Source organism: Cryptomeria japonica, chromosome 10 (assembly GCF_030272615.1).
Source record: "Cryptomeria japonica chromosome 10, Sugi_1.0, whole genome shotgun sequence".
Lineage (NCBI taxonomy): Eukaryota > Viridiplantae > Streptophyta > Pinopsida > Cupressales > Cupressaceae > Cryptomeria > Cryptomeria japonica.
The window spans coordinates 385,889,605-385,917,177 of NC_081414.1; the positions used below are offsets into that span (position 1 = coordinate 385,889,605).

At 39.7% G+C, this 27,573-nt stretch overlaps 1 protein-coding gene across 5 annotated transcripts in view; it reads left to right on the plus strand.

The window, feature by feature from the left end:
• The window catches only part of LOC131071684 (uncharacterized), a 413,522-nt gene that overhangs the window by 213,548 nt on the left and 172,401 nt on the right, over positions 1 to 27,573 (plus strand). For all 5 annotated transcript variants that reach the window (XR_009112578.2, XM_058007624.2, XM_058007625.2 and 2 more), the window contains one exon: positions 25,657 to 26,169. Coding sequence is in view for 4 of the 5 variants with exons in the window: in XM_058007624.2 (XP_057863607.2) it covers positions 25,657 to 26,169 (513 nt within the window). In the remaining variant the exon portion in view is untranslated. The remainder of the gene's footprint in view (positions 1 to 25,656; positions 26,170 to 27,573) is intronic.

Here is a 27,573-nt window from a genome sequence, read left to right on the forward strand (position 1 = left end):
TAGTTTGTGCTATTGTGCATGAATCCATCTAACATAGATCCAGTGGAATGGCTATTTTTGGTTTCATCTGGTTGTTCCCCTGGTGTAGATTGTTATAGACATGGACTACATCATTTTATCATGATGGTCCAAAGGACTCTTTTCTAATATCCATTGGATATCTATATAAGAAAATATAGTAAATTAATGAATGATGTACATCATCTATCTCTAATTGGATATAATTTCTTATTAAGGGATATTTGTTATTTGTTAGTGTTATAATTTGCACCTCTTAGTGCAACACAAAATGGAACAATGTTTGATAATACTGCTTTTTAAATTAGAAAAGGAAGCTCCTTATAAATTAAAAACTAACCTAAAATTGGACACTATGTACTTACAATCTTCAATCTTTTAAATGATTTTTGGGGTGTTTCACATTAATGTCGGATAAAATGTAAATGCTTATCTTTTTGGGTTTGTGAAGTGTGAAATGTTGAATGTTCTTCCAACACAAGGCAAAGGATTTTTTATGCTTTTTGACTTTAAAGTTAAAACAAATCCTATGATTACATGCTTATTCTAATAGTTAAAAACGGAGACTAAATAGGGTAAGTGCATGAAGTTGAATATAAAACACATAAATATGAACAATATGGTTAAAATAAATGCAATACTTGGTACAAAGTCACGATTTACACCTTCGAGCACATTTGCAATGCAAAGATTGCAAATTTGCCAAAGCAATTTCACTGTTACACACAAAATGAGACATCTCAATAAATATTTATTAGCAATATGTGTGTAATAAATATTATTGAGTGAATAACAAATTTAGGATAATAATAACATCGAATACTTGATGAATAATAACTCCAGCAAAATGTAGGCATCAGAATTGCTATTGGTCCCTCCAACTAAATGCAAAGAGGCATTTATCTATATTGTTTACAAAGTTATTGTGTTAAAACGAATTCAAAACTTATGTCTACTTCTATCCAAAGAATAACTAATTGCACAAAATGCAAATTTTATTACAAATACTCTGTCATAACCCCTCTTTGGACATTGGATTATTGTGATTAAATAAATACGATAATTAAAACATTTATTAATTAACAACGAATGATTAATATATTCAAATAAAACATAATTAACTTAATTCTTAATTGTACACACAATTTATATATTTAAAATAATTAAATAAAATAATAAATTAATTCCAAGAATATAAATACACTATTAATAATAATTATTTAATTAAGAAAGAATAATTATTATCCATTATTAATATATTTATGGTCACTAATATATTATACAGACTTACAGATTGAAATAAACCAATTTATTAAGAGGAAACTCAGAACTACAATTAGCGACTAAAATAAGATATTAAACATGATAAGGGGTCGATATTTGGAGGGATATGATCTAGGAATAATAACAAGCATTAATCATATTGGCTGTGGTTCCTATGATTACGATATCATGTTCTGCAACTAAAAGATATCTATTACAATATCGGTTATGATAGACATGCTAGCAGCTAAACTATCAATTATAAAGTATAAACTAATTGGTATCGTTGTACGAAGGCAATAATGACCAGTCATCAACAATTATAATCAAACATATCTAACCGATACCGACTATGAAGGCATCAGTTAACGAAGCTTAATCAATAATTGTTATGGAAGTATCGATAAAGGAAAGACACGACTCATCAAATCTCAAGCGATACCAACCTTTTGACTTTTGAGATAAAGGAAAGGCAATATGTATGACAGTCATACTTAGTTACACATACAGTGGCAGACAGATCTGACACATCTGCATTTACAACCACTGAATATAGTGATGATTCATGTTTTAAGCAGCAGTATATTAATAACTTATATAATAAGTAATTAGTAGATACATAAATAATTGATTATATAATTTAATTCATTTCTTTATTTATATATATATATATATATTCAATTCAGTATAAGGAATAATATAAGGATCCTAAATATAGATGTTGATAATAATAGATATTAATATAATAATTATGATTAATATAATACATTTAGAAATTACTCTGTAATAATACATAATAATTCATACAACTAGTAATTAATAAATACATGAATGATTTATAAATGAATCAGAATAAGATTAATTATTTAATATGGAAGTTAGCAAGTACTACACAGATTTGATTCATGTGAGATAGACTTGACTCTTAATCAAGTTAGTACTTGAATATAGATTAATTATGGTTAAACTAGACCAAATCTGAGTAGGGGACATTGCAGTTTTGAGTCAAATCTGTCTACCCTTTACTACCCATTAAATATATTATTATTAACTAATATCAATAAGGTATATTTCAGGTCATTAAGCAAACATATCAATAATTGATTATATTATTTAAATAATTAATTTATTTATGTGTATATAATCAAGTCAGTATATATATATATATGATGTAATATCAATAGGGTTGTAAACACATGCATTTATATATATACATAGTGTCTTAATCAGACAAATGATAATATTAGATTGTGATCAGTAAGAGTTCATAAAACAATAAAAGGAAGGAGAATATGTTTATCTTTGTTACTACTGCTAGTGTTTAAGAAGTTGGGAAAGGAGATGTTTCCATGTAGGGGACATTACAATTGGTTTGACACTTGCATTAAGAGTTATGATAAATGGACAATTTATTTGTTAATAGATAATTGATTGAGTAGTGGAATATCACTGTTTGGATTCATGTTAAGGTGGAGATGTCACCTAATATATTTAGTTTGAGTCATAAGTATATTGAAATAGATTATTTATGGTTAAAACATGTCTAAACCTAGTAAGGGACATTACATACTCTAATATTAAACTAAAACCTACCAACTTCCAATTACATTGTAGATTGAATTTATTATATGCTGTGACTTAATGCTTATATCAATTGCATGGCAAGAGAAATAAAAATAGGTGATCTAAAAATAAACTAAGTTGCTGATATGGGTACAGGTATAGGTGTGATGACCCCATCCTTAACCTAATAACAAGTTAGCAATAAACACATATACTGTCAAGGGTGGCAGACCTTCCACACCTTCAATTAGTTAGTAATTAGGAAGTGTCGATTTGTACATAATACTTAAGAAGTTTAGGTTTGCATATTGTATCAATTAAGACTGTAGCATCAAGATCTTATTGAGCAAAATTGTCTTATTCATAAGACTTCACGATTCTCCTATCGAGCACCAAGACAACATGAAGGGAGTCTGATAGCATGGATTTAGCAATACTCATGGATTATAGTACAGATATCACACATAAGTGTACATATCATAGCAACAATTCCGAGGAACTCTTCTTTTCATCAATCATAAATAAAGACAACTCCTCATCGATATTACTATCAAACAAAGGAAGACATCATAAGCATCTGTCAATATTATTGTTGTTAAGAGAATATAACATGAAGAGAATAATCAAGCATCGTTTACCATTGACTTGCTAAGCAAATCGATCTACAACAAGTCACTATGTTACTACCAGCAAGCATATCGATGTATATCATAAGCATCACTTAATGTTGTTTTTGATAAATCGTATCAAGCAAGGGGAAAACATATTATCGCTGCATAAGAAGGATCAATCAAGGATGATTAAGTTAACAACAATTGAAGTGACTAATGAATATTGATTAGACAAGAGATAACAAATAGTAATTAACCATGGAGGACAGCAATTACACAATTAATTATGAAAGGCGATTTGCACAATAAACTGATTTGTATAAAATCATGAAGACATACTATTGATTTAGGTCTAATAATCTTGTCATTGATGTCAAAAGGATATGTATTGAAGGAAGGGATTAGTACTGAGATGGGTTGTCATGATAGAGAGAAACGGAGAAGCTCTGAGACGCCATGATGATTGTTTGACACATTGTTGTTGTGCACCTTTGGGCAGAATAGACAGGTCGTGCATAGGAGTAGACTATGCAAATGACTATCGTGGCCTTTTATCCCACATTGTCAGTGTAGCAAAACTATTAGTTATTTATATAACCCGACGTGCAGTTAGTAAGTGAGCAATAGCTCACATGGTTTTGCCGCTTGATTTGGAGCGTACTCGGTGCAAGTTGTATCGATGGGACAGTGTTGTGGAAGCTTGTCGAGGAGACACTATGCTTTCGATGTGAGTAGATCTCAGTCTCTTCGGTGCGAATGTGGAAGTGGTGTCGAGGTGACATGCTCATGTCTCTTCGATCACGGTTTTGACAAGAGCCATCAACAGGAGATGTGCTATCGAAGAGAGATATAAACTCCTCTCTTCGATACGATGTTGTCGCACCGTTATGGTAAGTGACAAGTTGTGTGGGACCCACGAAGTTGATATTGATAAGACTATGTTATGTCTAGGAAACTCTTTTGGAGTCATACCGATCCTGTGATGTCTCTTCAAACATGTACAAGTTAAAGTAATGGAACAAGGTGCATTTCAAAAACATTTTCTTAGAAAGTGAAAGGATTGAAGGTGAGTTGAGGGACCTGAATGAAGCTGTCATTGCAAATGGCATGAGATGAAAATTTCAGGAGGGAGCAGAGTCTAAAAGAAGAGCAAGCAGAAATCCTAGCTAGAGAAGAACAATTCTGGAGACAAAAGTCAAGGGAACTCTGACTTAGGGAGGGGGATAGAAACACAAAGTTCTTCCACAGTGCAACAGTAACCAATAGAAACAAAAACAAAATTCTGGAGCTAACTAGAGAAGATGGGACAGTGGCAAGAACCAATGAGGAGATCAATTTGGAAGCAGTTAGTTACTTCCAAAACCTACTAAATCAGAACAATCTGAATATAAACCAGAGAGCTGTCAGAGAAGAATTCCTCAATCAGATCCCTACCATCATTTCAGAAGAGGACAACAAGGAGCTCACAAAAACCATTACTCTGGAGGAACTCAAAAAAGCGATTTTTCAAATGGCCCCAAATAAGGCTCTTGGACCGGATGGCTTCCCAGCCTGCTTCTTCCAGTCCTTTTGGAATATCATCAAGGAAGACCTTCTGAAAGTTGTGGAGGAATCAAGGAAAAAGCGACTATTTTAGGTGCAGTCAATCACACGTTTGGAGCACTCATTCCCAAGAAAAAAGATGCAACAAGCATTAGTGACTATCGTCCAATTGCCTTATGCAACACTTGGTATAAAATTATCTCCAAAATCATGGCAAATAGACTCAAGAAGGTCATAGACAAGAGCATCTCAGAGGAATATAGTGGCTTTGCTCCTAGCAGATCAATTGTAGAAGGCATAATAGTTGCTCATGAAGCGGTCCATATAGCCAGAAAGCTCAGAAAACCTTGCATGATCATCAAGTTGGACATTCTAAAAGCCTATGACATGGTGGATAGAAGTTTTCTTCTAGAGGTTCTGTCTCGATTTGGCTTTGGGAATCCTTGGGTGGATTGGGTCAGAGGATGCATTGAAACCCCAAAGTTCTCAATTCTAGTCAATGGGGTAGCCAAAGGGTATTTTAATACCAACAAGGGGCTAAGGCAAGCGGATCCTCTGTCCCCATATCTTTTCATCATTATGGCAGAGGCTCTTGTAAGGAGTATCACTCATGCTAGGCTGGTGGGGAAATGGAGCAGCATAGAGATAACACCAGGTATAGAACCAGTCACTCACCAACAGTTTGCTGATGACACTATCCTATTCGGGGAAGCTTCAAGGGGTGAAGCCAAGAACATCATATCTTTGCCAGACAAATATAATAGGGCCTCGGGCCAATCCATTAATTGGCGCAAGTTGGAGGTCTTTTTCCTCAATGTTCAACTATGTCTCCAACATGATGTAGCTAGAATTCTGGGTCTAAAAGTGGCAAACTTTCCTGGGAGATTCCTAGGGCTTCCCCTGTTTGGAGGTATCATCAAGAAGTGTTATTGGGACCGATTAATAGAGAGTTGCAAAAGGAAAATGGATCTTTGGAAGGGTAAGTGGCTTACGTCAGCTGGTAGGCTCCTCATGGTCAAAGTTGTCTTATCGGCTATGCCAATCTATTCAATGACTTGTATGAAATTGCCATCATTAGTTGAAGACAGTTTCAATCAAATTTTGAGGAATTTTTTTTGGACTGGTCCTCATGAGAATCAAAAACATGCATTATTGGTCTGGGATAAGGTGTGCAGGCCTTGGCAAGCTGGTGGAGCAGGGCTCAGGCAACTCAACATCATGAACCTGGCACTTGGAGCAAAGTTGTCATGGATGATGTACAATTCCAACTTCAAATGGGTTTGGATCCTCAAAAGAAAGTATTTAGATTCAGATGTCCCAATCAACATCCTAAGGGTTAGAAATCCCCCAAAAGTATCGACCATTTGGAATTTCATTTGCGAGAGCAGGGATATAGTGATGAAGCACATCACTTGGGTAGTCTGTAATGGCGCCTTTGCCTCTTTTTGGGAAGATTCATGGGATGGCCATCAAAAGTTGTGTTGACCCTTCTTTGAGGGAAATCAGAGCAGAGACCACCAGAGTATGGGGGACCAAGGTATGTAATTATGGTGAAGTAGTCAAGATCAATGGAGTTGACAAGTGGTGTTGGAAATCTTTGGAGAACATAAATGCCCCCCAGGATCAGAAGGAAATGCTTGCAAATATTCTTGAAGACAGATCCATTCCAATTTCTCAGGATAATGACAAAATTAGGTGGTGTGCTTTCAAGGATGGAGAATATAAAGTAAAACTTGGCTATTGTATAAAGGAAGTAGCTGAATCCAACAATCAGTGGCTAGTCAATCTTTTATGGGGGAAGGACATACTTCCCAAGGCAGGTGTTTTTTCTCGGCTTGCCATTTAGGGCAAAATGTTGACACAAGACAGACTAGCCAAAATAGGCATCTGTGGCCCTAGCAGATGCACTCTGTGCAAGACCTGTTTGGAAATTGCAAATCACCTATTATGGTCTTGCCCCTTTGCTCAGTACTGTTGGAAATACCTGCTGGGGAAATTGGACATCCAGCATGTGGAACCTCAGAGTTGGCAAGAGTGGTTCATTTCATGGTCCAGATTTGTGTACAAGGGAATGTTTAGCAGCATATGATAGGTTCTTCCCTCAACAATAGTTTGGGAACTCTGGAAGGAAAGGACCAAAAGGATCTTCAAGGATCAGGTGATGCCATGGGAAGTGTTAGTGTAAAAAATGGAAGCTTCAATAGTAGAACTTGTCAATGAAACGGCCAAAAAGAAAACAAGAAAATCCAATGTTTTCACAAACAGTGACAACGATGCTATGGAGAAATTTTCTTGTTTGAGGGTCCCAAGGGGTCATGAGTTGGCTCAGTCGGAAGGCTCAGCAAGACAACGGGATACCACAGTTTGGCAAGCCCCTGAAAAAGATTGGATCAAAATATATTTTGATGGTGCCTCTCTGGGAAACCCAGGGAATGCAGGGGCAACTTGTGTGGCTCGGAATGATCAAGGCCTCATTGTCGAAAAATCGACTGAGTACATTGGAACAACAACAAATAACATTGCAAAATTTAGACCTTCTTTGAAAGGAGTCGAGCTTGGCAAAAAATTAGGAGCTACAAAGCTTCACCTCGAGGGAGATTCTCTTCTAGCAATCAATGCAATCAGAAACAAATGGGTGGTAAATTGGTAGCTCAAGAGATGGCTTGCTCCCATATTAGAAACACTAAAAGGTTTTGTCGAATACAAGATTAGTCACATTTTTTGGGAAGGAAATGGGACGGCTGATGACCTGGCGAAGCAGTCGGCAGAACACAAGATCTCTTTCGAATCATTTCACATCGTAGCATTAGCTGGGGCTGATACTTGACAGATTGGGAAAAGATCATGAGGACAATTATAGTACGCAGGAACAATTTCCCACATGACTCGACAGGTGTGGATGTGACAAGGGTGGCCACAATGCTCGATCACCCATCTCTAGATACCTAGCCAAGTGGCGGATTAATCATAATCCGACTTCCCAAGAAGAGGAGATGTTGAGTTGGGATCGGTATGTTCGCGAGGTGGCAAAGTGTTAGGACTACATGTCACCCCAAGGTGATCATGGGAAGGCTGGGTTATAACTAGGCCTTTTATAGGGTATGGCTTGAATGGTGTGATCATTATGGCAAGTGCTCATTTTTCCTTGCAGTCTTATCGGTGAAGGATTTATATACATGGAGTATATGGTAGAAGAACCACTTCATTTTCTTCTGCCTTTGAGTGACTTGGAAGCTGTAGCAATGGATACTTCTGTTCTTTTGGAAGCAACCAAGCAGTAGATGGCTTTCCTAGGAGAAATCTTGGAAAAATGCCTGCTAATGGTGATGGATGTTTTATTGATTCATGGTAAGCCAGTACATACGATGATAGCAACGGTGTGCGACTACAATAGCCTCCCCAAAGACTGGGAACAGATACAATATAAAGGAGTCTGGTCAGTTACTCGGTACCAACTGGCGACAATCGACGGGTTAACTGCCGACGCTAACACAATTTACCTTAATGCTTAATTACCTGACAACATCATCCCCCCCAAAAAGAAACGTCGTCTCCGAATGATAGACAACCAAAATGGGAATGATGTACAAGCAAAACTGAAACCCCAAAACAACAAATTGCTAGGATTGGGGTAGAGATGGCGTCCCTGATGGTCTCGTGGATGAGGAAGAGGCCAACTGCTCCTGGAGCTACAACACCTGCTCTGTGCGGTGGCGAAGATCCCTCTCAGCCACCAGCTGGCACTCCCGAGACCGTTGCACTTTGAATACGGCCTCCATCAGCTTGGTATGCTTCTTATCCAACTCTGCCCTCGTACTACTCAGACTGGCCTCCAACAAAGCCCTATCTGCCACTCGCGCGGCTGAGGCTGCTACTAACTTGGTGCGGACACGAGCCAACTCCTCCTCCATACTCCTTGTCCGGGCTCTCTATTGAGCCAACTCCAACTCCAATGTCTCCCTAGTGATATCTGCCTCCTGCTGAGCACGACGATGCGCCAAATGACTATCCCGTATGGCCTACTCGATCCTCTTGAGTAGGCTTTGCACTTGACTCTGTCCAGTCTGTCCAGGGTGTTGCCACTCCTCCAACATCACAGGAAGATCCACGTGAGGCCATCCTCTGTCAACAAAGCACCACTGAAAGTCCTCAGCAACTCCTCCGGTAGAAAATGCCAGGAGACCCTCCAACGCTGGCTGCCCTAGGGTCCCTTCCTCCGTCAAGGCCAAAAGTTTGCATGCCTCACTCTCTACTGCTGCCAAAAACTGAGTCAAGGCAGTGGGCTGGTTCTCTGTAGAACCAGGCATCGAAATGTCTACTTGTGGCACCGTATCCTCCGCACCACCCATGTGCTAGAGTAAGTCCGTAGGTTCCCCTTGTGCACGCATCTCATGAGGAGAGTCACTGCCCTCTAAATCAACCACCTCCTGACGGTGAGGTGTGGCAGGTGGGGGTCCTACTGGGGCTTTCAGTTGCGCTGAGTATTGCTCCAACCATGAGTCTGTATCATCTCCCTCAACGTCACCCCTGTCTAACCTGATCTCTCCACCTCCATCCACTGGCTTTGTCCGAATAAGGGTTGTGTCCCTCAACTAAACTACACTGCTGCTAGGGACCTGTGAAATCTGCCCGAGGGAGGGACGAGGATGCAGCTGGCCAAACCCCAATACAAGGATTGCTGATATGGCTCCCACTGTCACTCCTGCTATTGGTAATGGTGTCACAGTCCCATCTGTAGTCAACACAGTGCGTGCATATACTAGCCTCCTTGTCTGAACACCCGTAGGTCGGACCACTCTTCCTCCTGGCAGTCCCCATGTCCCCTTCGGTATCTAGCCAAGGGCAACCGTACCACCTGCGCCTTCTTCCGTACCCAACTCTGGATACGGTACCTCCGTGTGTGAGAGGCGAAATCCGGTATCCCCACCCGAACAGCGAGAAGATGTCTCCTCTGACTCCGCCCCTGAACTACTCTCGGTGGCCGAATCCGACTCGCTAGCAGAGACTACCTGAATCTGGGGCTTCCGCTTCCTGCTGGATGGTGCATCCCCTGTGTGTGTATCCAAATGAGTCCAATAAAAAATGGAGGGCGCGGTAGGGTCAATGCTGTCCCGCGGCTGCCACCCTCGCCTTTCTTCCGGCACCTGTATACAGACTGCATCCAGGAATAACCCAATGGCATGGTGGGGCATATAGAATGCCTTGTGCTTTAGTGTGAGGAACTCATGAATGCGGTTTGACAGCACAGTAGCCCAGTTGTACACCGTCCCATTTCAGAGCCCGTTCATTAATGCAATCATTGGCACGGCTGTGTCAGAGGCCCTACTGGCTCCTGTGAGACGGCTCTTCATCAAGTCAAGCAAGCATTGCCATGCACCAGGTACTATGTAAGATTTTTTCAGTCCTCGCCCCTTGGGTGCCATAATCTTGTCCCACTCTGCTCTGGTTAGGCATATTTGTTGTAGTAGTTGATTTTTCCTCTCAACGGAAATCTTCATCGCATGCTTGTCCACCTTCTTCCCTTCATCAGGAATGCCAAAAACCCTGGCAAAGTCATCCGAAGCAAAAGACACGGTAACGTCTATGTGCTGGTACTTGGACGAGGAGGTGCGCAACTCATCATTGTACGATTTTATCATCATGCGCAGGCAAGGCTCAAAATCCCGAATGGCGAATATCGGCATCTGAATGGCCCAATGCACTCGTGCCCTTCCTAACTGCGTTTTCACCAAAATGTCATTTGGGGATTGCGCCTCCAACCACCATTGCCTGCACACATTGCCGTTCAACCCCTCGAAAGTGATTGTGTCTGCCGTGACTTTTTGGTTGCCTTTCTTTCTTGCCTGTATCCGGTACAACAACCTTCCCTTTATCCATAGGACAGTCTGTAGACGGTTTCCTGGTTGTCTGAATCCTGTAGTCTCCTCCTCCAATCCAGTTTTTTCAACTGCCTGGTGCTAGACGCCATCAAATGATTTTTTGTTTTTTCCAAACTTATATCTTTCCTCTCCTGGGCACCTCACATGTTCTTTCTTCCGATTGCGATCTCTTATTCCCCTTGTCTCAATGGTACTTTTAGTTTGCTTCCGTGGTCTGACAGCCAGTATTTTACTTCTCGAAAAATTTGTTTTCCTCTGGCACCCCTGAATCCGTACGGACTTTTTCATGACTCTGGCAGCCCCTTGGTTCGTACGGAATTTGTCATGCCAAATCCGGTTACTAGCGAAGGTTGTACGGACTTTGCGTCTGAATTCCGTACAGAATTTCGATTCTCCACTTTCCATACAGAAATCTTTGGCACTGTCGCCAAAAAATTTCGTACGGTTTTGGTCCTCTCCTTGCCACTTTAATTTCGTGTGGACGTTTCCCTTCACTGTTTTTGATTTCCGTAGGGAAGGTTTGTCTCCCCGCCGTACCAGATTCCGTACGGAATTCGCTTTTCCTTTGTTGGCACTCCTTCCCGTACTCTAATTTCCGTACGGATTTTTCTTCTGAGATCCGTGGAGTGTTATTTATTGACCGTACGGTATTTCCTTTACTTGTGGAATCCGTACGGATCTTTGTCTTTCAATTTCGTACGGACTTACTATGAACGAGTCCCCCCTTTAATTCTTCGACACTTAAAAGACATTCTTTTAAATTTTTCCATCTTGTAAAATTTCATTTTTTTTTTTTTTTTTGTTGCTCGCCACTTGCAAATTTCCCTTCATTTTCACAAAAATAAAGACCCCACAAGGGGCACTGTCCCTTGACCCCGCTAGGGTGTTGGCATCAAACCTCCGTTTGATTTGCTAGGTACACTGCAAGTTGGGCGGTTTTTTTTTGTTTGTTTTTTTGTTTCTTTCTTGTGCCGTTGGCTAGGTCCTTCTCGCTCATGGTACACCTTCAATTTAGAGCCATTCACTATGTCCTGCACCTCCTGCTTGTCCAGTGTCGACAACTTGATCGCCCCGTTCGCGCCGACCTCGCGAACTTTGAAAGGGCCCAACCACTTTAGCTTGGATTTTCCGGGCTTGATCTCGTTGCGCCCATTAAACTTTAATACAAGTTGCCCTGGGGTAAACTGCATTCTTCGCAAATGCTTGTCGTGCCAACTCTTCCGCCTTTGCTGTGCCGTCTCTATCGCCCACTGAGCCATCATCCATCGCTCATCCAATTTGTTCAAAGCGTACAGTCTCTCTCTCAGGCTTTCCATGTCGCCAAGTCGATTATCGTTGGCGATTCGGAGACTCGGCACCATGAATTCAACTGGCACCACGACTTCTTGTCCATACATTAGCTGGAAGGGAGTCTGTCCTAGAGTTACCTTATAAGTCATTCGGTATGCCCAAAGTACCGACGGTAAGCGCTCCTCCCAATCAACCTTCTCCACTCCGCAAGACTTATAAATCACCGACACGATTATTTTATTGGTTGCCTCGGTCTGCCCGTTCGCTCGCAGATAGTAGGGGCTTGATAAGGAGTGGAAGATTTTGAACTCCGTTGTTAGCAACTGGATTATATGATTTACAAAATGTCCTCCTCTGTCACTCGTCAGTTGGATTGAAATCCCATACCGCGTAATGATTTGTTCATAGATAAATTTTGCTATATTGACCGCCGAGTTGTCCGGCAAAGCCCGTGCCTCGACCCACTTGGTCAAGTATTCTGTTGCCACTACAATGTATCTGCACCGTCAGGCTCTACTTGGTTTTAATGGTCTGATGAAATCCAATCCCCATCTCTCAAATAGTTCCTGGGCATTCGATGGGTTGAGGGGCATAAAATCCCTCTTCAATGGCCGTCCGACCCGTTGGCATGTATCACAGCTCGTCACCCACTCTCTGGCGTTATTATGTAGTGTCGGCCACCATAGTCTTGCCAACAGAACTTTCCTGGCCATGGTGTCGAGCCCCGTGTGTCCACCTGCGGGCCCTTCATGTGCTTCCCTTAGGACACCCTGAATTTCCTCTTCCAGGATGCATCGCCGTAGGACCTGGTCGGGTCCCATTTTGTACAAGAGGCCATTAATGAGTTGGAATGTTCTGCTCCTTAGTACCAGTTTCCTTCTTTCTCTTGGTGGCATCTCCCTTGGAAACCGTGATGTTGACAAGTATTCCCCCACGCTTGTGTACCAAGCGGGGAGAAGGGCGATGCGAAATAAGTGAGCGTCTGGAAAATCTTCTTTCACTCCTTCGGCTGGTTCTCCTGACTGGATTCTCGATAGCTGGTCAGCTATCACATGGCTCGTCCCGAGTCTTACAATAATGTTGAATGTAAACTCCTGAAGCAGTAGCAGTCATCAGCTGATTCGTCCTTTAATAATTGGCTTGTTTACCAGGTACATCAACGTCTGGTGGTCCACATAAAATGTGAACAGGGTGGCCAGTAAGTAATGTCGAAATTTTTGGACAGAGTACACCATCTCGAGGGCTTCCCTCTCTGTGGTGCTATAATTTTTTTTTGCCTTCGACAGGAGTCTGCTTGCAAAGTAGACCGGGTGATCTAGCCCGTGATCGCCAACCTACGCCAGTGTGGCCCCTATGGTGAAATTGGATGTGTCAACGTGTACGTGGAACTCTTTGTCCCAGTTAGGATATGTCAGGATTGGCGCACCCACCAACCTTGACTTCAATTCTTGGAAGGTCTTTTCTTGAGCTGTCCCCCATACGTACCGTTCACCTCTCCTCGTCAGCTTGTCCAGAGAGCAGGATACTTGAGCAAATTTTTTGATAAACTGCCTGTAATACCCTATGTGTCCTAGGAAGGATTTGACTCTCGTGACATCTGCCGGTGCCTCCATTTCCACTATCACCCGAATCTTGTCTGGGTCAGTCTTGAGTCCAGCCTTACACACTATGTGTCCTAACAGCTTCCCTTGAGGCACCATGAATCTGCATTTTATGGGATTGAGTGCTAGGCGGGCTCACCTGCATCTCTCCATGCATTCGCCAAGTGCGGCTAGATGTGCATCCTGGTTACTGTAGATGGACCAGTCGTCAAGGAACACCTTGAAGTTCCCTACTGGCATCTTGTCAAATATGTGAAGGATTATCCATTGGAATGTCGTTGGCGTGTTGCATAACCCGAACGACATTCGGTTATACGCGTACACGCCATCTTCCACTATGAAGGTCGTTTTTAATTTGTCCTCTTTGGCAATGGATAACTGATTATACCCAGAAAATCCATCCATAAATGAATAAATTTCATGACCGGCCACTTCCTCCAAGATGCTATCCGTAAATGGTATTGGAAACGGGTCCTTTATGGTGACCGCGTTAAGGCATCTGAAATCCACCCAGATTCGGATCTGGTTTGCCTCCTTTTTAAGGGATATCAATATGGGCGATACCCACTCGCTAGTTTGCACTTTGAAAATAATCCCGGCTTCGAGCATACGCTCGATTTCATCATTCACTCTCATAGCATAGTTTTTATTCATTTTGTACAGCCTCTTCCATACAGGTACGGTCCCAGGTACGAGTGAAATTTGATGTACGCACAGTTTTGGCGGCACCCCTTTGAGGTCCTTGTACATCCAGGCGAATACATCCTTGTATTCCATGAATATTTTAAACGTGGTGGCTTTCAGGACTGGATTCCAGTCGTCGCCAACCAAGATGTTCCTTGGCTCTGCTTCCATGCTGAGGTTTGTAGTTTTTACGGACTCTTCGTACCGGATTGGTTTTGTCATGTCAAACCTATGTGTTGGTGTCTCGTTGACAGGAGCATCCCCTTCTGTGTATTCCCCGTACGTTGGCGGAAATTCATTTTCGTCCGGCTCCTCATCAACCTCCAACATGTTGCACCCATATAGCAGCTCGTAGTCTTCCATTTGCTAGTGGAAGAGCCCATTAAGGGAATCGGTCTCATCTTCCGAACATCCTTGGATTCCCAGGACGCCTTCCTCATCCGGTTCCCTTCCATACTTTCCTTCGTCAATTCCGCCCTCGCCGTCCGATTCCGATTCTGACGCAAGTTCTTCACTCACGAGTTGTGTTTTCAAGTCGATAATAAATTTTCGCCCGACTTTCTCCATGGACAACGTGTTACGCTTCCAGTTGTGATTCGCTCTGGCCGCCACCAACCACCCTCTACCAAGAATGGCGTCGTATCCTTTCTTGGCGAGCGGAATCACCACGAAGTCGAGGACAAATGGTTGTGTCTCGATGGTCACTTGTTGTGCTTTGAGCTTTCCAAGAGGTTTGATACCATGTTGATTTGCTCTCAGTAAGTTGAAGGTTGACGGCCATAGTGTCAGCTTGCCAAGCTTCTTCCAGGTTTCTTCTGGAAGCACATTCACTCCCGACCTGCCGTCGACAATGGTGTCAGTCAAAATGGTGCCAAGTATTCCCATTTCTACCACCGCCGGGTGCTGACCACTGTATAGTGTCAGCACCAATGGGTCTGTTGGTGTTCCGCTAGGAACATCCGTATTCTGGGTAACCCGACTCTGTGGGGTTACTTGCAACGTTCGTAGGAGTGCCGTACGTAATTGCGGCATCGTTTCCAGGAGGTCCTTCATCTTCACAGGTACTTCAATCTGCAGCATTTGATTTAGGATATTTTCCTCAGCCTCAGAGCAGGAAGTACTTGCCACTTCCTGAGTGTTCCCTTATGCCAACATTTCCTTCGCCACTTCAGCCTTCGCCTCCAGCGCCCGCTGCTTCTCTATGCGGGGGTCTGGGTATGTGGCCTTCTTTTCTTGTGACCGTGTGATTGCCAATACCCGTTCCTCCGTCCTGTCAATGTTGAGTAGGTTCACTCCCGACTTTGGGCAAGTTCCATCATCATGGTCTCCAGGCCCACACCATTTGCATAGTTTTTGTGGGGTTTCTTCTGAGGTGCATTCTCTGGCAAAGTGGCCCCATTAATTGCAGGCTCGGCACTGGATCATTGGTCGTCCCTTCGCATCATATTGGATCCGGCCCCTATTATTATTATTGGTCTTCCCCCCTCGCTGGTTGTTCCGGTATCCGCCAGATGATGCATTATTGTTGGCGGTTTGCGAAGTTCCGGCGACCGGCTGCTCTTGCGTGAAGAGAACTTGTTGGCTCCTGGTTTTCATATTGTAGGGACATTCCTTTGTCAAATGTCCGGCAATCTGACAAATGTCGCAAAAAGCCTTCTTGGGGCAGGACCCCTTGGTGTGTTCGTCACTCCTACAGTCCGTACACCACACGTCATTTTCTTCAGTCTTACTTGTACTCCCCTTCATGGCTTTGAATTCTTTCAGCATTCGTTCCATGTCCTTTTGGAGCGCGTGCACCTTTTTGCTTGATTAGCCACCGCTGCTGCTTTCTTCGTCTGAGTCTTCATCATCGTCGGATGAGTATTTATTACTTTTCTTCTTCTTTGACGTTTTGTGTTCGCTCTCGAGGTCCATCGCCCTATTATAGGCGTCGTCATATGATGTCGGGGGTACAATTTTCATCTTCTTCCGTAAGGAGGATTTCAACCCTTCAACGAACCATTGTTTCTTCAACCCATCTGCAGGTTGGCTTTCCATTTTACCCAGCAATTCTTTCAGCCTCCGACTGTATGCCCGTACTGTCTCCTTGGGACCTTGTTTGGTACTGTATATCTCGGCTACAATTTCATTGTCATCACGGAGCAACCGAAACTCTTCCTTGAATTCCTTCTGTAGATTGGCCATGTGGCCACTTTTTGCTTGTCAACATCGGAGTACCAATCTATGACAACTCTACGTAATGTGGCTGGGAACTGCTGTACCCACTCATCCTGGTTTGTCACTCCGTTGGCAGACCAAATAGTTTCACATGTACGACAATGTCGTACGGGGTCATCGTTGCCATCTCCGTTGAATTTGGGCAACTTCTGTTTGCTTGCCATCGATGGGGGTCATCTCCTCGGAGGTGGCTATGGCTGTGTTTGTGCCCCTGCGCCGCTCCCTCTGGCGTCGGTGGTGTGTCCTGCGTGGGTGACTTGGGGTACGGTGTTTTGCCTACCGTGTGTCGCACCTACAGCCTTACGGTTGTCCTCCCCTTCGTTGTCACCCGTGCCCACTCCTGACTCCCTTTGGTGATCCTCACTTTGTGGCATAAGGGATAAGTTTTTGAACTGATCCCGGGTCTCTTTGACTAGATTCCTCCGTAACCTTGTTTCCTCCAGAAACTCTTCGTGGCTTCTCACCCTACGGTGTTTTGGTGACGCGTAGAAATTTCCCTCGGCTTCTGCACCCTCCGTGACACCTCTCTGGTTCCCTTCGGGCAACCCCTCGGCAGGTCATCCTTCGGCAAGTTGCCAATAGAACTTTCCTGGCTGTGGTGTCGGGCCCCATGTGTCCACCTGCGAGCCCTTCATGTGCTTCCCTTAGGACACCCTGAATTTCCTCTTCCAGGATGCATCGCCGTAGGACCTGGTCGGGTCCCATTTTGTACAAGAGGCCATTAATGAGTTGGAATGTTCTGCTCCTCAGTACCAGTTTCCTTCTTTCTCCTGGTGGCATCTCCCTCGGAAACCGTGATGTTGACAAGTATTCCCCCATGCTTGTGTACCAGGTGGGGAGAACGGCGATGCGAAATAAGTGAGCGTCTAGAAAATCTTCATTCACTCCTTCGCTGGTTCTCCTGACTGGATTCTCGATAGCTGGTCAACTATCACATGGCTCTTCCCGGGTCTTACAATAATGTTGAATGTAAACTCCTAAAGCAGTAGCAGCCATCGGCTGATTCGTCCTTTAATAATTGGCTTGTTTACCAAGTACATCAATGCCTGGTGGTCCACATAAAATGTGAACGGGGTGGCCAGTAAGTAATGTCGAAATTTCTGGACGGAGTACACCATCTCGAGGGCATGGATTCATGGTAAGCCAGTACATACGATGATAGCAATATGTTCGACTACAATAGCCTCTTAAAAAGACTGGGAACAGATACAATATAAAGGAGCCTGGTCAGTTACCCGATACCAACTGCCGATGCTAACACAATTTACCTTAATGCTTAATTACCCGACAACAATGGAGTCGAAGCATCCTTTGATTCTGCATGTGATAAAGAAGGTTCTAGGGGCGAAGTTCTTGAGAGTGGCGAACAAGTATAGAGTGAATACAAACAGAACGACAATGTTCTTGGTGATTTGCATCTAGATGGACATTTGCAAGCCTAGAAAAAAGAAAGTGTGCCAAATGCTTTTTTGGCATTCCTTTCTCGGAGAAAGTGATGCAGTTTTGGATAATATTGACTAGCAGAAACGCATTCCGTTGGCTCACCAATATTACATGGCTTGGGATGCGGGGGGGGGGGGGGGGGATGTGAGGAAATTCTCAATTGTTCAAACCATGGAAATGGAGAACTTCAAACGTAGTCATGCGGAGAACAATCGAAATCTGGCTTTTTGCTCTTTGTGACAGATAGCCTGACTAGGCCGGAGACATGATTTGGGGAAGTTCGTGAGGGAGGAAGGTTTGCAGGGTCGAAGGGATATCGGGGTGGACAAAAATGGTGTGATTGAGACAAGGAATGATTGGGGCCTTGGCAAAGGGGAATTGTGGATTCCAAAGGACATGAGACTCATTGAAGAGATAGCTGCAGGGGAGGCACATGTGGGATGCGGCCAGGACTGTCTGGTCATTGCTCAGGCATCTGTAGCTCAGAGTCTGTATGAGACTCTTTCGGGCTCTTCGGAAAGTGAGTGACCTCGCTCTCTTGGTTTCTGGTAAATGGTTTCCTTTTATGGTCTAGTTCCTCTTAGGCTTGTGCACATTACCTTACAGACAGATGTGGTGTATGTTTGATATCTAAAGGTAGAAGATTAGCTATATGTAGATGGTCCTTTTCCTCTGTATCCAGATTTTGCTATTCTTTGGGCAGAGGATGTTAGGCGGACATAGATTGCCTTTTTGATTCCTTTTTGGCTCCATGTCTACATTTTGGTTGGGAGGGTAACGACACACATGCACCTCCTTCAATGTGCCAACTTTATTATCATACAAGTGCTTGCCTATCTAGCTATTTATCGACAAAAAAAATAATAGAAATAGAATGCGGTTATTCTAAAAAAGTTTAAAATGTTATCATAATTTAAAAAAAAAATTACTGTAATAATTTAAATTACTTTATTATACTGCTTTATATTATTTTTGATAAGTATACTATTTTATATTATTATATTATAATTAAAATATTATAATTTTTATTTTTATTATATTATTATTACAATATAAATATTACAATTTGTAATTATATTTTTTCTACATTAAATTCTTGTTAAAATCTTTCATTTTTATTTTCTTAATTATACAAAATGCGATAATCCATTAAGATTAAAACTACACGTCTTTTATTGTAAGATTAAATAAAATGGTTGGAAACAAGGAGTGTTTACAAAAGGCTAAATACTAACTAATGATAAACCTTTTTAACACATAATTAAACATTAAAAAGATTATCTATATCTATGCATTAAAAAAATTAATAATATCTTAACCCAAATTCAAGGATGAATGATTTGGCATTTCAAATACAAACGGATGGGTGAAAAGCACGAGATATGTTGTAAAGTAAGCACAAAAAGAGAAAAATTTATTAGTGCGAGTCCGATGGACAACATGGAATTAATGATTATCTGAAACCAGTAAGACCGCTACTAAAACTTTAATTAATTATTACCGGCACGTGAAACTTTCCAGCTTCGAATTTTATGTATTTTAAAACTCTAATTAAAAAAAATCATGCCTTACCTTCCATGGCTAGGTTTTGAAACAAAATTTTTCGATAGGGTTTGGACAAATAGATAACCACATGAAAAGATAAAGACTCCGCGCTTCGCGAGCAGCTCTCCTCTTGCCGAAACACGAAAACTCATCACGTGAACATGATTTTCACGAGTATTGGTAATTTTTGCCAACACCGGAAACCGACATGAGACATTACATTCCGCTGGGTAGTTTTTGACATATAATAGCTTATCGGCTAATTATCCATTGAGGAAATAGGGAGTCAATTTTAATAAGAAAGATGATATCATCTACAATGCATTACCATAATGTTCAATGTTTTGCATCTTGGTTGAGAAGGAAAGAAGGCCAACATTAATAGAAAACATCACCATTAAGTTCATTGATGTGTTTCATTGTAATAATCCTCATCTTAATATATGGAAAGCACACCCTTGCTTTGACTCAAGGAGATATTCATGACATTGTGAAAACATAGGACCAACCAAATCAGTTCTTGCTAATAACAACTGACGCTATTACAAGACGGTCTTGTTTCTTCCCTCAGATTGATGAGAGAAAACTCGTCTTAAATTACAAACCTTGCCAATTTCCAAGTTTGGGTTATAACTCACTCAAATTAAAGTTAAAATATATCTGTTTTGGTTCAAATCTGCAACTCATGGTAATATCAAAGTAGCATAGTGAAAGATGAATTATGAAATAGACCCTCATAAAAACAACTACCCTAGAAAAGATAAATTAGGAGTTGCAAAGACCAAGCCATTTCTTATTGAGAAGTCAACTTAATCATCCCAATTTTAAATTGCTTGAGGACAAGCAATTTTGGGAAAAGCGGGCTGTCATGCCCCCCACCAAAAGAGCAGGTGGTAGAAATAGGGTTGGTTGAAAATTTTGTACACTTGGGGAAATATACAAAATTGTGGTTTCAACCACAGCACACGAGTAAAAACTCTCCTAATTAATGGAAGGCTCCCCCTATCTATCTAAAACTGAAATAAAAACAGGATGGGACAGCAGTCTTCCTTCTTTTTTAAAGGAAGCCTATATCCTTTTCTCTCCTTAGAAAAGTGATAGCAAGAAAATGTATAATAATGGTAACAACTTCAAATGAAAACGAGAGAAAGGAAATGAAGTTTCCTAAAAGCTTAAAGACTCCCGTCACTTCCTTTGGGATGGGACAGCAATATCAAGCTCAAAGACTTGACTATTGGAAGTCCTATCTACCCTTTGCTATACTAAATTTTACAACGAATAAAAGACAACAGCTCAAAGACTGGAATAATCTATTCTTTCAACACAAAGACAAGAACTAATGCAAGTTCAAAAACTTGCTGCTATTTCTTATCAAACAATAATTTTTCCTCAAGAATAGACGCAAGCTCAAAGACTTGCTGCTCCTTCTAGAGATTTTCCTATTTTAATTAATCTTCTCTACTTGCAGCTCAAAGACTTCAAATCAGATTAGACTAAACTCCTTTAGAAACACTTTGCATGGAAGAAATAAAAAGATTCAAACTCAAACATGTAGCTCAAAGACTCAAAACTTGAGTAACCTTTCTTTATTATTCTTCAAAACTTTCAATTCACATACATAAGCTCAAAGACTTCTTGCTGTAAATTTGGCAAAGTTTTTGCTTGCTTTCCAAAAGATAAAGATTACAATAGACTCCTCAAGTATTTATAGAAGAGGAGCCTTGAGAAAAAGGTGGGAGGATCCTAACTAACTTGAGAGATTCTTTCAACCACCAAGACTCATTCAATAGCTAACTAAGACTTATTCCAACTAGAGTCCTAATTGGACACAACTTGTAGTTGCCTTACATGTAATTACAAAAGTGCAAGTAATGTGTAACTTGCATTTTACAAAAAATACTTTTACATGTAACTTGTCAAAACAAAATTACAAATGCATAACTAAAACTATTCCATGTGTCTAAAGACATGACTCTAACTGCATCATCCTTTGTCTGTGATGATCTTCATGTCACTTCAGGATGCTAGAAGTTTGAAGTATTCTGGATTGGTAAAGACATCCTGAACCGGAATGGGAACTTGCATTCTTATCTTCTTGCTTGGGGTAGTACTAGATTTTCAAGAGGGAAAGGGTGGCCTTCCTCTTTTTATGTCATGACCATCTTTGTCTTGAAAGCATTCTATGCTCGCAACCATGAATTGTTGTTGTATCTCTTTTTTGTATCGTCCTCCATTTCTTGAAATTTGCTTGCAAAATAAGGCCCATGCCTTAATCCATTGATTTGGTAGATCGTGTGTTCAAACCAGACGGACAAGGGAAGAGAGAAATTGATGCAAAAATGGGCCCACAAGTGAATATCGGGTTTTGGAAGTTGCATTACATGTGTGGGGAAAACAAGAGCATTCACTTGCAAGTGTGGGAACAAACATGCAACTTCATATGCGTAATGGGTAACTACAAGTTTGCACTTGTAATCGGAATTTTAGAACTCATTTTCAAGTGTTTTTTGAGTGCATTTTGGACCAATTTCGAGTTCTGGATGGTTGACTGCAGGTAGACTTTAAATGGGGAAAATGAATGAAGGTGTGAAATGAGTGGATGAAATGGTATGTACGGATGATGGAAATGAATATGAAAAGATTTTGGGAAGTTCATCTTCAAGAAAATGGAAAGAACTTTCAACAAAAGATGGTTAAATCTTTTATCCATAAGGAAAGAAAAATGATTTTCATCCAACTTGTAATCGGGATTTAAAATCCCGAATACAAGTAAGAGGGAAAATGGGGAAGATCAATGCAATTCTAAAATTGCTTTACAAAGGGGAAAATCTCTCTCACAAAACCGATTTTTTTGGGGAAGAACCAACATATTTGAAAACAAGAAAAATGAAACAAGAAAACAAGAAAATGAAACAAAGAAAGAAAAGAAATCAAACCTTGCTTCAAACTGAAAATGCCTCTTCAACAAGATGGTTAATTTTTGAAATAAAGAAGAATATCTCTTAAAAAGAAATTAACCGTATTCCAAAACCCTAGCCACGTTTTTGAAAAAATGCCCAAAATTGAAAAACGTGGCAGCAAATGCATGAGAAATGGCATGGAAAATGGCCAAAACTCTTTTTAACCTCAACGCCTTAGCATACCAAGCCAAAATGATTCATAACATTGCTGATTCGTGGCATTCCAAATGGCAAAAAAATGCAGTTTTTTGAAAAAACGTGGCTGCTGTTATAAAGCTAAAAACCAGCAATCTTAACCTCCATGTGGTGTGAAAGGTGTTTGAAAATGCATAAAAATAGGGAGGAATCCAAAACACCTTCTATCTCCCAAAAAATCTCCACAAAAATTTGCCTAAAATCCTAAAAAAAAACGTTTTTCCTTGCAATTCAGGTTTTTTGGAACAAATAGCAAGTTTAAAATGCATGAAACAATGAAAATCGGGTTTTTTGGAGGAAATAACAAGTTTAAAATTTCACTTTTTCAACATGTTAGGCAAAATCGAGATTTTTTGACCAAATAGCAAGTTTTAAATGTCAAAAATGCACTTTATAAGCAAAATCGGGTTTTTTAGACCAAAGTGCAAGTTTAAAATTGTCAAAAATGCACTTGCAAGGCAAAATCGGGTTTTTTGGAGAGAAATGCAAGTTTTAAATACTTGTAAAAGGGAAATAAAACCCCTACAACAAGTTATAACTTACTTGCACATATGTAATAGGGGTTTAAAATCCCTATTACATGTAAAAACCATTAAAGTAGGGGTTTTTAGACCAAACTGCAAGTTTACTTGTAATTTAGCCAAAAAAATCCCTATTTTAACTAAAAAAGCCAAAAAACAATAAAAATAATAAAAACAATAAAAGAGGAATTTAAAACAAATGACAAGTATTCATCTTTTAATAAAAAAATACATGTAATAAGCTAAAAATTTCCCTACAAAGACCAAAACAATGGACATCATTAAAACTTGCAATTTGAAGAAAATTCTCCACCTGCAGTCGGGATTTTAAAACCCGAAATTGAAGGAAAGACATAGCGAACGAACCCAGAATTCGACGAAATTCGAAACGTAGTTCGAGGATAAACTAAGGATTAAGCCAGTCCAAGGATTAGTCAAAATTATGCCTCGGGAAGCATGCCATAGAGTAATTTTTTTCATTTTTTCACAAACTTTTTATGTAATGGTCCTTCATTTTTTAAATTAAAAATGAGGACAACAAATAGAACACAATAAATACCCTAGAAAATCACAGCCTTAAATAATTCAACCTAAGGTATTAATAAATGCAATTGATGACCCAAAAATACAGTAATAAATATTGCTAGTGATTATACAGGCAAGGCCTACCAGTATTAAGATTAAAAGAACAACAAATTTAGAGGGGCTGACCAGAATTAGAGGATTTTCTTAGATTTATTAAAAGAGGAGGCTGACTGAGTTTGTTTAGGATTATTTAAGGATGTTATAGGCAGCGATTCCCTAAAAGAATAAAAAAATTAACACAGAAAGGCAGCGATTAATTATGAAGGGTTATGTCCCTTGCAAGGGTAATGGACTTAATGAAAGGTTGTGACTCCCATCATGAAGATATAAATAGGAGGGGAAGTCATTTGTTGAAGGCATCCATGAAGGATCAAGATAAAAATGAGCAAACAGATAAGTGCGAAATGAATTAAGTTCAGAACTTAGTAAGAGCAGAAAATAAATAAATTATAGCAGAAATCCGATTTATTATAATCAGCCTGGAATTAGTACGTTCATTTGTGAAAATATGATATGAGCATAGGGAATAAGAAATTAATATGCAAGACATCGAATAGGAATAAGAACTGAACAGCAATTTAGATCATTAATAAATGATCAATCAGAAGGATTGTCTATTGAATCAGGAAAGTCTGAAAAGTAACCAGCAATATACGTATACATTTATAATTTTAGCCAGTTTCTCAAGAATCATTGAATAAGATTACTTAAGGGATTGATTGCCAATCCATCAAGATTCTTAAAATTCGTATTTAATCAATTGATTTTCCTACAAGCAATCATATGTGGGATTAGTAAGGAAACATGGTAGGGAGATGCAGTAGACAGGTTCCCTCAATTAAGTATACCACCCCGAGTTGTTTTGCTTGCAAGCCAAGGGGTTGAATTGTCTTGGTTGGATGTTCCACGCCCTTGGGCTTAAGTTGTGGAGAACAGTCTCTTGGCACCCTCTCGTGCTTTCCCATTAAATCCCTAGTATGATTGGCTGTTGGAAAAAACTATAATATGGTTGGTTATTAGGAATACGCTCTAGTATGCATGTTTACAATAGGAATCTTTCATTATCATTTTGTTTGATGTTAATGGATTATTTTCCTAAATTCAAATACTATTGTGTAACTTAGTGAAAGAATACTCTTGTAAATAAGTCCTATTGTTGGAATTGTTATTTTTGGCAAAATTTAGGTATATTCCAAAAGGGGACATTACATTATAAGCCGTACAACATTTTCTTGAAATTATTTATCAATTTTATCCTAGGGCTAGGGATTAAAGTTTCAGTTCTTATCATTCATGAATCATATTAACTGTCAAAAATTCAAAAAATATTTAGTTAGGGTTTAATTTCATCTTTGTAATTATTTTCCATTTCAGCTTGTTTTTCAGTTTCCTACAAACAAAAAAACAAACAATTACATATTTTCTAAAACCTTTGAAGGGGGACATCACAGGGAAACTCCTACTTTTAAAGTTTCATGATTTTTTTGGGTGCATTTTCTAAGCAAGTCAACATAAAAGATAAATGAGCTGATTTGATCTACTTTTGACTTTTTGCTGCAGCAATCAATACACTCATTACTTTTTTATTTGATTTTGTTTAAATTTGTATAGTGCTGCTTTCCACTGTTCTGGCACCGTGCACACTGTCTGTAAAAATGTGCTTTTATAATTATTTGAAGTTTCTATTCATATACATAAGATAAAGTGAAAAAGAATCACCTATTTTGTTGTTTCAACAGGTTGAAAGAGGCAATAATGCTTACTTAAGCGGTCTTCGGGAAAAACATTTTGGCGAGCTTTTCTTGAATGCATCTATTTCACTTGGAGATTCCCATTGCAAATTTCCAGAAAAATGTTTTACCAAATTTAAGGAAGAAAATAGTGCTGTCATACCAGAATGGCTAAACAAATCATCTAAAATTGACAGAGAGGCTTCAAGCACTTTTGGAGAACAACATCATGAATCAATCTTGAAAGAAAAGGGCAATGAGTATGAAGAGGGGTTGAAACATATAGCTCGATATGTAGAGTCATTTGAGACTCATACGAAGGACTTTTGGCTTGTATTTCGGAATGAAGGTCAGTCTTTGTCAAAATTGATTTATACAGCAGAAGCAATAAATCAGGATATTGAAAATGAGAAGTCAAGGAGAAGAGAGAATGTTCAGGTTCTACAACCTTCTTCTTGGTGGCGTTGGTTGAGACAAACAGAAGAAGGAAATGAATTGATGCGCAGCCTTATTCAGCAACTGGTATTTATAATTTTATTATGAATTATATATGTATATTTTTTCAGAATGGGAAATACTTATTTTGTTAACATTTTTCTTCTTCATTTTCCTTGCCTTTTAAGTGATGATATTTAAGTAAAAAATTTAATGGAAAAAGATAACTGTAAAAGGATAACATCGTTGCCACTAATGTCTGTTCCTGCATATTAACTTGGTTGATATTTATCTATTTTTATGCTTATCTACGTCTTCATCTAGATATTGCATAAGAGCCAGATGCTAGATTTTGTTTGAATCTTAGTGGCTCTATTTTACATACATTGTTTTCGAAGGATGGTTAAATATTATTTTTTACTAGTTAATTTTGACTGTAAAGTTGGGTTGAATGCAACTTTGTAGTCAATGATATTCATAAGGGTATGGAAATTTTTAAATTTTTTTTAGTTTGTGTACCTGCAAGTGAAAGTTCAATGGATCAAACACAATCACGCTTCTTTATAAAATGGACTGATTTCCTTACAATAGTTATTCATTCAATTTGTTTACAGTTAATATGATCAAATCATCTTTGGGGTGAAACGTAAAGAAAATAAATAGAGGAAGTAAAATTTGTGCTTTAGATCCCTAGACAAAGAGAGATACCTTAATCCATTAAGCATAAAAGCTAGAATAAATAAAATGTATTTTAAATGAGGCTACCAGCACAAAAGTTAGATTAAAATTTCATTTAACTGTTGCTATTGAGACTCAAGTTGTCTAAAAGGTCACAACCACACACAACTATAGGCTATAGCTATTAATGATTGGTTGAAGCAAATTCATAATTCATAAAGCCAATCGTTTAATATGAAGGGAGCCTTTTAAAAGGTAATTAAATTGCTATTTTGTTAAATTTTACTTTTAGCCTTTCTCTTGTTTCAGGAGCATCATCTTTTTTTCCTCATCAAAATTCTAGCTCAATGTACTGCTGTTGGTAAACAGATTTGTCACTTCGAATTCATCTTTTTCCCTTTGAGCAGTGACAACCATTCCAGGAGTTGGAGAGATTGTAGTGTAGCTACAATCTTCCTCTGCATTTGAGAGGGGCAGCTCCCTCATATGATGGGGTTTTTTAGGATTTTTGAGTATTTTTAACCTGAAAGTACATAAAGGAATAAGACTAAATTAAAGAAAAGCGAGTAACAAAAATCCCAACAGTAGACATACGAATACCAACTGAGATTTCACAACAGATGACAAATTACAAGGGGTTTTTAGCACAAAATAAGCTTTGATATGCAATGCTGATGAAAGAAAGAAAACATATTTTGACATACGAAAGCTTATCCAAAAAATTATCTAGAGTTTCCCCTTCGTAAGAGTCTCCCTAGATTAGAAATAGCCTTGCATTTATAGGCCTTATAGAATAACTAATCCATAACCACT